The sequence below is a fragment of the Palaemon carinicauda genome, chromosome 8 (assembly GCF_036898095.1).
Source record: "Palaemon carinicauda isolate YSFRI2023 chromosome 8, ASM3689809v2, whole genome shotgun sequence".
NCBI lineage: Eukaryota > Metazoa > Arthropoda > Malacostraca > Decapoda > Palaemonidae > Palaemon > Palaemon carinicauda.
Window position 1 is genome coordinate 119,770,049 of NC_090732.1, and position 15,000 is coordinate 119,785,048.

The following is a 15,000-nucleotide window of genomic DNA, read 5'->3' on the forward strand; positions in this document are numbered from 1 at the left end:
CCGAAACAGATGGCATTCCTGACGTCATTTTAAAGTTTTCCATTTACCAGCCCAGGATTTATTCCCTCGGGCTCATAAGACATATTGCTTTTTACCAATAAGCATGATGCATGCAATAAACTACCTCCAGTTGAACAAAAATGTAACAACTTACGATGAATTGTTAATGTACCATTATTGTTATTAACATTACTATCACAATTGTATCATATGACTTAAAAATTATACAAATATTACCAAATATGAACAAAGGTAATCAAAATACAACGAACAACAATTTAAGCGTGACGGTATTAAAATAAACAGTATAAGCCAAGAAAATTAAAGTAATTGTAAAAAGAGCTTTTAAAGCAATTTGTCAGGCCGTTTGAAACTAACGAGAGTTGACAGCCAGGAAGACCAACCCAGAGCTTAACACTGCAATAAATAAAACACTTCTGGTGCTGGTATGCATTGCAAGAATGCAAGGCAAATAAGTGATTGATTGACTGATTGATTTTCTAAGTGCAAAGGTTCTCGATGTCGAACACATCCTCTCCATTATATGTTTGTAAAATGAAATGACTAACGAACTCGGATTTTGAACTACCATTAAGGGGTATGGCGTTGGAGATTTGACACCAAATTATTACAATTGATCATCTACCATCAAAAGATGTGGCCCAGGAATAACTTAGGTGTGTTTATGTTCAAAGAGATATATCAAGAGACAAACAACAACGTTATAAAATGCCTCATAATAATAATAATAATAATAATAATAATAATAATAATAATAATAATAATTATCCTTATCACTATTCTGACGGTGACGTTGGGCAGAGAGAAATTGTGATTATGGATACCTTGGAAAAGGTAACAGAAACGAAAAGAGATCAAGTTATTCAGCGTTAGTTTAATTTTTCATATGTCACCTATATCAAAGATAAATTGCTTATTAATATGAGCAATAATCATAATAATGATTACAAAAATAATAGATAAAATACAATTGGGAGTTAAATGGCAGGACAGGATTAGAAATGAAACTATAAGAGAGATTACTCGAGCGTCATATGTAGATGAGATCATGATGGGGGGTAGATGGAGATGGTTTGGGCATGCTCCTCCCATTACCTAGGAGAGATTAAGTCACCAAATGTTTAGCTGGGCTCCACAAGGCACTAGAAGAGTTGGAAGACCCAGGCTTACATGGCTGAGGACTATGAAGCGCGAAGTAGGAGATGAAGAATGGAGAAGTATTGAATTAAAAGCTCAAGATAGAGACGACTGGTGAAATCCGAGGCCTTTTGCGTCAATGGGCGTGGGAGGAGATGATGACGACTATCAAACATATAATGTTGAAGGAATGGAGATGTCCACTCAAAAATAAAAATCGATGATAATACACGTGAAAAATAATATACAAATACACATATGTATAAATGTATGTATGTATATATATATATATATATATATATATATATATATATATATATATATATATATATATATATATATATATATATATATATATGTGTGTGTGTGTGTGTGTGTGTGTGTGTGTGTGTGTTTAATTTGAAAACTAGGGCTTGATCGCAATGTGAGGTAGAAATATATGAATATATATACTGTACATATATATATATATATATATATATATATATATATATATATATATATATATATATATGTGTGTGTGTGTGTGTGTGTGTGTGTGTGTCTTTCTTATTCAAGGAACTATTTATAAAAACTATAAAATTCAAACAAATATTCCGCACACAGTAAGTTAAGGGAAAAAGAGAAATCAAACATACTATGCACATACCATATCAGAAATCGAACAAACCCCAATGAAGAAGATGAAAAAATAAGTGTTATTACATTGTAGTTTTGAAAGTAATAGAAAATTCATTGATGAAAATTCATACATTTAACTTCTATTCACAAGTAAGATATTGTAAAACATTGCTCAAAAAAACTGTCCTACATTAACAGTAATGAAAATAAAGTTTAAATGACCATATAAACAATGAAAAATAGTCTGTATATATCAACGGAAAAGTTAAGTTAAAAATAACTCGGTTTCAATATAACTGATTAAAATGTCACGCATTTCTAAATCAGTTTTTATAAATACACTAAAATATAGATGTATGAAACACTCATCCACATATTCATTTTTTCTATTTTCGAAGAAATGAAAACCAAACTCTCCTTAAAATATAGAAGACCAGCTGTCAAATCGTATCTAGCTCAAGCCCTCCACAGACACTTCTGACATAAAATCCTCGACGCCAACTCTATTGCCAGTGACACAAGGTCAAATTGTGAGCGCTTCTCAAGTATTGCCATGTGACCTCAATTCTTTACCCTCTCAAAGCAAACCAGATAAAGGAAAACATAAAATGTTAAATTCCCCCATTCAAATTTTTTAGATAGATAGATAGATGGAGGGTTTAAGTACTTGAAATTGAAAAGCAATATAAGAATAAAATAATTATCGTTTAAACCCCACTTGCTTAATAATTACCATTACAATTATTTACAATGGCACAAAACTTACAGAAAAATTAAATCAAACCACTAGCTAGATAGATACATGGATCGATAGATAGACAAATACATAGCTAGAGAGATAGATAGAGGGGCAAGTACTTAAAACTGAAAAGTAACATGTGAATAAAAAAATAATGGTTTAAAACCCCAATTGTTTGATCATTACAATTATAAATCTTTATAATGGCACAGATCTTACAGAAAATTACATTAAATCATTAGCTAGATAGATAAATGGATAGATAGATAGACATACATACATACATACATATCTAGATAGATAGATAGAGGGGCAAGTACTTAAAACAGAAAAGTAACATATGAATAAAAAATAATAAATAAGTTTAAAACCCATATGTTTCATCATTACAATTACAAATCTTTATAATGGCACAGAACTTACATACTAATTATATCAAATCATTATATAGATAGATAGATAGATAGATAGATAGATAGATAGATAGATAGATAGATAGATACTGGGCTAAGAACTTAGCAAAGTGTGGAATAAAAAAAATCGTTTAAAACTAACATATTTGATCATTACAATTACAAATATGTATAATAGCACAAAATTTACAGAATAAATATGACATCAAATCATTATTACCGTTTTTAATAGGCACGTTTTACTATTGCGGTTCTGTATAAAATACATCACACACTACAGCCTTTAAACACATTCTTACTATTAGTATTTCAACAGAACAGTTTGACCGTTAACAACACACTAATGTGTATATAACAACGACAACTAAATGTGATAATTTTCAAATACCGCTTCTATGCACACCAAGTCTTTCTTTTTAGAATATGATAAAAAGCACTAAGGACATTACACCATGGAAAAAACCAACCATTGTATAAGCAGAATATTTCTTTACTACAAGTCTAAAATAAACAAAGAAAGCAGAAACCACGTTACAAAACTTTTATCTTAATCAAACAACAAGTTTCTACGAAGGCTATCAAAAAAAAAAAGAAAAAAAAAAAGTTGGTGATATTAGCAGTTCTGAGAACAAATCACGAGCCAGATAAAAAAAAAAAAACCTCCTCTGCTATTTCCTACTCATGGCGACCGTGAAGGAGCAACAACTTGAGAGAGATAAGTTCTTGAAGAACTCGACAAACGTCCGCTATGTAGAAAGATGATACTCTGAGAGATAAATCTTGTAAACCTCAAGTAGTTGTTACTTAAAAATTAAGGGTAAGCACCAGGAAACGAACATATCAATGTTGATAAAAGATTCTCCTGTATAGAATACCAATGTCATATTGCACAAATGACGAAAAAAATATTTTGGGTAAAATGTTTGGAATGGACACCAAGTTTCCTCTCATATATCTATCCTGTCCTTACAATCATTTCTCCTGCTAATTGTTCTTTTAAGTTTTTTTTCCCCAATATCATTGACATGTTCCCAAAGCAAAATCCTGTAGCCACACATCTATCTTTACATAGAAATGATATTGCCATACTCATCTGGCAATCTCGAAATGATATTGCCACACTTTGATAACCTTTAAATGACTATGATATAAGACTTACAAAAACAAATATCTTTTGATTCTAAGGACATTTTCACATCAGTCTATCGTAATCCCACTGACCTACGCGTTGATGTCATCTCCTTTCTTTGGGAGATAACGATACAAATTTCAAAGCCGTCGATTCTTTACTTTTTTCTCTCTCTCTGTTACCAAACCCTTCACTAGCACCAATTAAATCCCAGGCGATAACCCCGCCACGTCCTTGGCTAACAATCACACTTCATTTACCCAATCTGCAATAGCCTCTCCCAAGACATCTGCGTAAAACACTTGAATGACTACAAGAGATGTGACTGAGAAGACTGACCCAATATACTATACTATTTGACAAGGCTGACTGATCGATTTCTGATAGAAATATATAGAAATATCAATTTTGAGTAACATAGAGGCAAGGCCCTCAATGAAACAAACAATAATTTCATAATCCAACTTTCAACATCATTCTTCAATGCCAAGAGGACTAATCCATATGCTTACCGAATACCAGCTGATTTGGAAGTCATACGAAGACTGACAGACACCATGGTGCCATGTGTAAGTCGAGCCAGGCTCTCTTATCATAATAGTCTCGTATTTCTGGCGTCAAGGAATGGCGATAGCTCCCAGTTCGTCTCCGGCCATGCAGAACTATGAATATTATGATAGCAAACCACGAAAGGACACAAAGATCGGCATCTTGGGATGTGCACGCGAACCCAAAAGCATTTTAAAGCAAACAATGAACAAGAACAAAAATGTAAGTGCAAATAGGCACAGAAATTGGTAACGTACATAATACAAAGCTACCTATAGTTAAATAATTGGTGTAAGACATCAAACATTAATTAAATAATTAAAGAATTATTCATTAACAAGGCTTGAACACTACTCGGCTGAACTTCGTATGTGATGACAAGCGGACGTTCAAGCACAATCTGCTTACGATGATTTTATCTTCAAACATACATCAATTTTACTCAAATACGATATATTCAAAGTTAAAGACAAGATGGCAACTGCGCACGTGGGTTTAAGCAAGGAAACATAGGAGAAAAAATCACAATGAAAACACAAACATTCAAACAGTGTCACTATGGCAAACCAGCAAGAGCATCTCAAGGATACAACGCTCCCAGCAACAACAAACAAACGACAGTGAGAAACTAAATAAAAAATTCAGTAATATATCATTTTCCTATAGGCCCTGTGCATGACATCCACCCTGATAAATCATAAAAATATACAAACTTCAATTAATATTCAAAGGAATACGTACGCACTAACATGGAGGAAAATAGTCGAAGATACACAGTAAGATGACATGCTTACATTAAAGAATATAAACAAACAATTTGGTATAGATATATTATACAGTGACTAAATAAAAATCTTAAGCTTAATATTATAAAATAACGTGGTCATGTCTGCACAGGCGTCCGTTGACACAATTGGTCGGGCATATTTATTAGTAAACATTAATCTAACTCTGCTGCTGTACTTATGTGATAGCCAGTAAGATTTGTTGATCTGTTCAAGTGTACAGAAATCAGATCAAAGCCAAGATTCAAATTTAAATTACAGAATGAGAACGTAAAGTTTAAGACCAAATTTATTCGTTGTTTCTTATCATTTTTTTTCAGTTTTAGTTATAGCTCGTGTATGTATGTATGTATGTATGTATGTATGTATATAAATACATACATATTTACATATATATATATATATATATATATATATATATATATATATATATATATATATATATATACATATATATGCATATATATATATATAAATATACCTATATATATATATATATATATATATATATATATATATATATATATATATATATATATATATATATATAGGTTAGACTGTAAGCCATGTGCCTACAGTGGCTGTTACAGCTAACGGAGAATACTACTCGTATATAAAAACCACTGAAATCATATTACAGTAAATATGAGACAGAAAAAAATTTCATAATAAATTAATCGTAAGACATCAGTATTTTCATAAAAATTAAAGCTACTTATGTCTTGTATACAAATATTACTGGTAAAGCCCAATTACCTCCAGTAAATTAAAAAAACGCTCAAGAAGAATGACTTCTGGATACATAAGATGATAAATATTTACACTACTGTTAAGCTTAAAGTTACCCATTAAAATCTCTCATTAATCCATAAATTATCATTATGCAATAAAGGGTGATACAAAAAAATCCAAGGAACATGATTGGAGACCTACTTGAAGAACTGACACTTCCATCCATTTATCATTAATGACATATGAACAATTAGAAAGGCACTCAGAGTGCAGACCTCCGCCACGAAAGCTTATTTCGGTCGACCTTTTGCTTGATCTTGACATTTAACCTACGACCTTCAAAATTTAACTTCCACGTCTAAACATAACAGTTAATACCTGAACGTTTCACTATTCTATGATTAAAATTGTGGCCAGGAAGTTGTTAACAAACAGACAAACGGACAAAAAGGGGCGAAATGCTAACAACCTCCCAACTTCGTTGGCGGAGATAGATATAACTTCAATACAATATTTATTCGTTTTAACTGTTTCCATAAGAATACAAAGACTATGTACAGTTTGCTAAAATGTTGTTTAATAACTAAAGGGGGAATCTCACCGACAATTAAAAACAATATATTGGGAGAACCCTACCATTAATTAAAATATATGTATATGGAGAGCTCCACTAACAATTAAGTAAAATGCAAACTGTGTTCTTTGAAGAACGAACTCGTGTTTCCTTTTCATTTATCGGGAATATTTAATTCACTTTTGCCCTTTGTTTAGCAGTCTCCCTGAGGACCTCGTCCCTCGCTCCCTCCTTGCCCATTTTTTTTAAAATCCCCTTTGTCTCATTTTAGAATACAACTGCTTAGCCTTTTATTTGTTATCAAATATGCACCCATTCTTGATTATTTCGTGCTTGGTTAAGTTTGTTGTGTTCTCCTTCTTCACATATGTTCATTCAATTCAGTAGAAGCTTGCTTTGCAAATAAATATCCATAAACACTTGAGCCATAACCTTGTTTATTTTGGATAACAACAACAACAAATATATCAATAATAATATGTCTGAACCTTCCATTACTCCTCCATCCGGGATCATATAAGCAAAACGAAAATAATTGTCTATACTAACCATGAAAGTACAAAATCTAAATAATATTATCATTAGTCTTTATTCCACATCCGCATGAATACCATTTCCTTCATATGAAGGACAAGTCTGAGACAAAGCAGGAGCACAAAGAGGAAAGAGACGTAGCAACAACTCCAAAAAAGATTAACATGGACGATACCTAAAAGACAGGAATGCATAGCAACAGAGTTCATTATTATTATTATTATTATTATTATTTTTATTATTATTATTTTTATTATTATTATTAGTATTATTATTATTATTATCATTATTATTAGAGCCCCGGGGCACCAAGAGGAAAAATAGCCCAGTAAAGAAAGGAAACAAGGAAATAAAACTATAACCGGCGTCAATGACCTTAGATGTCAGGATGCCAAAAAACCTTAAATCAATCAATCAATAAACTATAAGAGAAGCAATTAACAATATAAAATATTTCAAGAACTGTAACAACATTAAAGTAACAAAAACTTTAGCAAAACAAGAGGAAAACTGCGATAATAAGAAACCGAGACGATGAGCAAATTCATTCATAGATAACTCAAATACAGAGCAATTTCCACAGACTACTGACAGACACGGAAACCGCCGTCAAGAAAGCGAGGGATAAATTTCTACCAAAGATATTATAATTGGAATTATTATATGCATTCATGATGGAATCTGCCAGGTGGGAAAAATGTAACTGCTTAAAAGAACTGAAGAAATATTCTTTAAAAAGGTTTATGCAAAGGACCTGAGGATCTCGGAGTTGTCTTTCAAAAAACAAATTAAACGTTTGTATGAACTATAAAAAGAACATCGGGAAACAATGCAGTCAAAATTTTGACCAAATAACATACAGACCCATTTAATTCATATTTTATGTTGATGGCAATGGTATATGTGAAGCAATTTTTCCAATCCACAACTGAGAGAGAGAGAGAGAGAGAGAGAGAGAGAGAGAGAGAGAGAGAGAGAGAGAGCCAAAAAACATAAGGACCCATCTAATTCATATTTTATGTTGATGACAATGGTATTTGTGAAGCAATTTTTCCAATCCACGAGAGAGAGAGAGAGAGAGAGAGAGAGAGAGAGAGAGAGAGAGAGATTGACCAAAAAACATAATGACTCATCTAATTCATATTTTATATTGATGACAATGGTATTTGTGAAGCAATTTTTCCAATCCACAAAAAAAAAATTAAAAAAAAGGAGAGAGAGAGAGAGAGAGAGAGAGAGAGAGAGAGAGAGAGAGAGAGAGAGTTGACCAAAAAACATAAGGACTCATCTAATTCATATTTCATGTTGATGACAATGGTTTTTGTGAAGCAATTTTTCCAATCCACGAGAGAGAGAGAGAGAGAGAGAGAGAGAGAGAGAGAGAGAGAGAGAGAGAGAGAGAGAGAGATTCAGTCAATAAGTACAACGAATGAAAAAAAAAACAACTGTCACGGTGAAAAGCCATTATCAGCAATTTTGGTTCTCTTGCGCTGCAAAGACGTGACGCGAGAGGCTATTTATAGTATCGCCTTGGAGAATTGTGAATCAATCATTGATAATATGTAGATACCAGAGACCGGTTTATCAAAGGAGGTTGTCTAAATAATTTAATAAATGGAATACATTAATGATAGACAAGAAAATGTTGTCACTTATTGGAATATGACTTAGAAGATCCTGTTACAAAATGCCTACTTAATAAATAACACATTATTCCTCGAAAAAAAAACCAGATTCCGGTAAAATGTTTTTTATTCTTGATGGAAGATTTATAAAAACAAACGTGAAAAGCACTAATCAAATATTCAATATACCTAATCCCGCTCCCGTAAGTGTACGTTGAAGTGTAAAAATTAATTCAATGGTAAATGAAAATAAAATTAAGCATAATTAAAACTAAATACGTAAAAAAATCCTAAAATTAAACGAACAAGAAAATAAATATATGCATTCATAGACATGTTTTCATCGAAAATATACACTACTAATATTACAGAGAACACTCAAACATGTCAGTTTAAATCTATCTCATTTTATTTTATGACTAATTTTTCCATTTTAAATCAAACCAGTTTCACTTTCTTAAATCATACGCTAATCCAACTGTATAGACTTTTCAATATCCCATTTCTCTTTTTTTTCGACATTTTTATCTCCTACTTTCCCTTATCTTCCTGAATTACCAAATGGACCCCTAGACCTATAATTGGGTGGAAACAAGAAAGGAAAGATCTGATTGACTGCATAGATAAAAACAAGCAAATTTCGAACAAGCCCCTTTCTTTCCTGACGTCTCACATGAGAGCTTTATTATAGGATATTTCTTATTCTTCCCCTCAACCTTCTCCTTCTGAAGAAGATGAAGCCTTATGCTGAATACGACATAATTCCTACATCGAGAGACAGATATCACAGCATCCGTAAGGTTTCATCCGAGCGATGGAGAGGAACTTACCATAATGCAGACGAAGCCGGGAGGTCATTCTTCTTGGACCCCCAACGGCACATGTCTTCTTAGTGGTAGTGGTGGAAGAGGTAGCCATGACGTATACACACTAAAGTAACTGATGACGTCACCAATGACGTCACACTATTCCACCACACACGATGCGAAGGGAACGAAATAAGACAGCGTCGCTGCGTCAGTCGCTGGGACAAAATCCGAGATTAACGAGCTTGGGGATTCACAAACCCTCAAAGACGAGCACCTCTGGGCCAGTTCTTCGCTTCTCGTCCCGAATTACATAACACGATGAGAAACGATCACACTTGAACGTCCTCCGGAAATGAAAGCTAGAAGGAAGACAAGGACTTCTAAGGACCTTCTTTTCCACTACATCCAAGCTGCTCATTTCCTTCATTGGAAATTGCGTCATGGGTGACTTCGAAGAAAAGACTTGAATGTCATCAGCAGAGTTGGTACACAGATATGCCAAGCATGTGGTAAAATAATGGCAAAATTCTAAGACACGATCTTTAATTGTATTGCAAGTTGTGTTTTCAATAAAATCGTGAAAAATTATTCGGTTAAATTATTGCCAAAGTGGAAACTAAATTCCAACTAAGAAATTAAACAAGATAGGGAAAAAGATGAAAATATAATGAAATCTTTTAACATTGAAATCAAGTATATCTCGATTGGTTAGATTAGACACAAATAACCTTGAAAACACACTACGGCAATGGGTAACAAGAGACCCACAACCTCGGGCTAACTAATCACTAGGCGTTAAGCAACACTCCAATGGAAACTGACAATACTACAAATACGTAAACGGAGGGCATAAGACCCTATTCACTTTTTCATTCATCTCCATAATTTCACTATTTTCACAATAACAACGTTGAACGACATCAACCTCGCGTGTAGAACTCCTCTTGCGAGTTCAACTTCATTCGCTGAGTGCTACGATGTAATAATCTGGCAAGAGAAAAGCTCGAGTACAACGCGCAAACAAAAACGACCCATCTCCCCCTAGGAGGGCATACCTCAAATGTCCACCAGCCTTTACATCTTGCCCGAGTACCCAACCCAACCCATGACAGTCAGTCTTCTTTATTTCTTCACTTGCATTTCTTTCGCTCTTTCTGCAACTACTCACCATCACTTCACAATAACATTATCAGGGATAAGCATAAACGAACAGACACTTATAAAACTCAGAGGATTCTGTTTTTTTTTTAGGTTTTCTTTTTTTTTTTCTTAGGAAATGACTACAATACACACTTTAATGAACAATTTTTAGTATCTTTGGACTTTTATCGGTATCACACCAAATGGATGTTTCACGTCACACCAACTCACACTATCCACGACACATGAACTGGGATACTACCCGTTCCCCAACAACTGCTGCTCCTACTCACACTTTTGCCAACGTCTTCCTTGGCCACATAACGACAATGCTTTGTAATGAAAAAATCAAAGCTCACTTATTTACATAATATTTTTCTATATTCTCCAATTTAATTCTTGAGGGTTTAATAAAGGAGCAACGATCATTTCTATGGCTCTATATACCACATTTCCGGTAGACGTGACCACAACAAGACGTAACTCAAAATGGTAATAATGAAAATGAACCAGCACGATTGGTGATGTTGACATGCCCAGCTAAGAGAGTCCACGCTAACACTAGTGACTAGACTCCGAACCTGGCACTGGCACTGTGGCACTCTCCTAGCGAGGAGGACGGTCGGTTCTCCCTGTCAAGTTGATACCCACGTCCCACGACCGAGTGGCACCAGCAAACCCATGTGCCACCACTTTCATCGTCCTGTCAGCCCCATATCCTCCGCCATCTTAGCCCTCTACCCTCTTCTCCTTCACCCACACTGATACAAACACATAATGCTTCGCTGCCACACGAAAATACCCTCAATTACCCATCGCAAGACCTCCATTGCATCATTCCCTCCAACCAGGAGGGATTAACTCGGTTCAAGGAGTAACAAAGCCGCCTCATTCTCATTCAGTGCCCATATTATGGGTCTCTAGTAGTCCTTTTTCCCTCGGCAATACCCTTAAGGACATGACACTGACCCCTATTAGACCCTTGGAGCAGACCACCACCAACGTCAGCTCTTCGTCTGATTCCTCCTCCTCCATCTATCCTTCAGCCAAAACAAAGTCCCCCTTTCACGGTCCGTTCATTCATTTCGTTTCCCTGTCTTTGCAGCGCAACATTCGTTCTCTATCAATTCTTTTAGAAATATACAACTCAAAATATATATTATATGCAAATACTGTATGAACATATGCATGATGTACACATTGTTCGTAAATTATACAATGTCAGGATTCACATATAAGTAGTTTTAAGGTATATTCCTAATGGTATATACCTTCACTATTATGCCCCTTATTTTATATATATATATATATATATATGTATATATATATATATATATATATACTGTAGTGATATATATATATATATATATATATAATATATAAATATATATATATGTATATATAAATATATATATAAATATATATATATGTGTGTATATATATAAATACACACACACACACATATATATATATACATATATATATATATATTATATATATACATTATATATACACTGTATATATATATATATATATATATATTCAACTGCCAAACCTTTCCCCATATTAATTTCAAAATTATATAATTGAAACTAAATTCAATGAAGCTTATATTACAGGCGTTATGAACTAAAATATATTTGTTATCTAAGCATGCCCTCCAGCTATTCGTTTGTGTGGTAATGAAAAAAAATAGTAAAGTATGTACATACGGTAATTACGTAAAGAGTGCATTCAACAATTTACAAGTAATCATTAATCCTGCATTTATTAAAAGTCTATTTATTGCAAAAAGCTAACAAATATTGTTGTTACAAATGTATTATAAATTACATACCACAACCTTGTTTTTATTGTTTTCCGTTACTGTGCAAGTTGAGTCTATGAAAGACTGTAATAAATATAGCATATGTGTTCATTATACTGGTGAGTTTGTAATGCTAGAATAAATTTAAGTGTGTTTATAGTGCGATAACTTTTCATAACTCAAATTTCTAAGATGATTATATAAGGTCTTTCTTATAAATATAAATTTGTAATTCCAGTTCTCATTCATTAATCAATTTCAATTCCATGCTCCTCGAGAATCTTCTAAAATTTCCTTTATATATATATATATATATATATATACGCAATGGAAGATGAAATATCATTGGGAGGAGAAAGGATTAATGAGGTAGAACCATTTAAGTATTTAGGAACTATGATCTCCAATATAGGGTCTTTAGAATTAGAGTTTAGTAAAAGATTGAAAAAAAAAAAAGTCAAACAATGGCTAGGTTAAGGTAAATTTGGAAATCAGGTCGCATTAAATAACATATAAAAATCACGCTATAGATCAGTTTAGTGAGATCGGTGTTACTGTATGGACATGAATCACGGCAAGACAATGTAACAATAGCCAACAGATTTTGTAGATTTGAGAACAAAGTCCTCGGAAGAATATTGGGTGTTACATAGCAAGACAAGATTAAAATCGAAACTATGAAAGAGATTAATCGAGTGCCATATGTGAATGAGATCATGGCGAGGGGTTTGGGCATGTTCTTCATACTCTAAACGAGAGATTAGTTCACCAAACTTTTAACTGGACTCAACAAGGCACTAGATGAGTTGGAAGACCCAGGACTATATGGCTGAGGGCTATGAAGTGTGAAGTAGGAAATGAGTAGAGAAGCATTGAATTAAAAGCTCAAGATAGAGATGGCAGGCCAAATCTAACAGAGGCCCTGTGCGTCAACAGGCGTAGGTGGTGATGTGTGTGTGTGTATATATATATATATATATATATATATAATATATATATATACATAAACATATACAGTACATATGCATATACATTATATATATATATATATATATATATACATATATATCAGCCGTAACTAGTCCAGTTCCATTCTATATCTGCAAATGTCCTTTCTTTGTCAGTTCATCGTCTTCTCTTTCCTTTTCTGCTTCTTATGCAATCTCAAGGTACCTATTCTGCTAAAAAAAAATATCTGTACTAGAACAGGCCACCCTGTCAAAATGTTTTATTAAACACGTTTAAATGCAATGATCTAGAAACGTTGAGTCATTCATCTTCACCAGTTAAAAATTAAATACCTACTTAATCCATTCACACCAGAGTAGAAATAGTAAAGCAGACACTTAGTCTTCTTTTAAAAAGGAAAGAACTAAACTACATGACAGTGATTGTATTCTGATATATAAGACACTAATATAAAATCTTATTACCAGCATGATAAGTAGTTTCTTTGACTCTTGACAAGATATATTTAATTAAAAGCTTCATAAAGTTTCTTTGCTTAACAAAAAAATAAGGTTGCATTTAAACATGATTTTATATAGTTATACATAGCTTCGAGGAATAATGGACGAATACGATAAAATGCTAGTTCATCAAGATGTTAATATTTGACTGAAACTGCCCACGAGAGAGAGAGAGAGAGAGAGAGAGAGAGAGAGAGAGAGAGAGATTATAACATTCCTTAAGTAACAGAAATGCTTTTTTACTTTTACCAAGACATGTGACGCGTATATAAAAGTCCACTCGTCCTAATAAGGCCCTTCCTATTTCTCAAAGATAAAAATCAGACCAAATTATATACATTTATTAAGCTCTAATTAATGCTCTCTCTCTCTCTCTCTCTCTCTCTCTCTCTCTCTCTCTCTGTGGTTCTCCTTCAAATAACAGCTGCAACTAACAATGTAAACAACTGCAGAAACACACCTGTGAACTCTATATATATATATATATATATATACTTTCACAAGTGAAAGCAATATATTCTGCAGTTCAGTTAAAAGGAAAGGTGTTTTTAATAGGTCTTTATATATTAATTATAAAGTACTGTTTTTGAAATTATTTAGTGTTCAACTAAAAAAAAAGAGGACCGGAAAAAAAGAAATAAGAACACTTTAAATTCATCTCCACATTAAGTATAGGATTTAATCAGGACAAAAAAGCTGTGCCTCAATTACCGTGAATAGTATTCTAAATCCATCACTCATGAGCTTCAATGGCTATTATAGGTTAAACCTGGTATGGTAAACCTTTATCCAACCTTTGTTTGTCCTATTACTGATGGAATGGTAAAAATCTTCGGATTTTCTATCCAAATCCAACGTTTTCGATTGAAAATAAAATTCAACTCCGTGTTAAATCTCAAATCTTTGATTGAAAGTC

General features: G+C 33.2%; 1 protein-coding gene across 4 annotated transcripts in view; it reads right to left on the reverse strand.

Annotated features, from left to right (window-relative positions):
* Positions 1-15,000, reverse strand: part of Dab (DAB adaptor protein) — a 251,004-nt gene that overhangs the window by 206,175 nt on the left and 29,829 nt on the right. Inside the window, exon 1 of one of the 4 annotated variants that reach the window (XM_068378850.1) lies at positions 9,690-9,855. The exons of the other annotated variants lie outside the window; for them this stretch is intronic. Within the exon in view, the coding sequence (XP_068234951.1) occupies positions 9,690-9,777 (88 nt within the window). The 5' untranslated portion in view covers positions 9,778-9,855. Of the gene's footprint in view, positions 1-9,689; positions 9,856-15,000 lie in introns of those variants that run through there. 4 annotated transcript variants of the gene reach the window in all.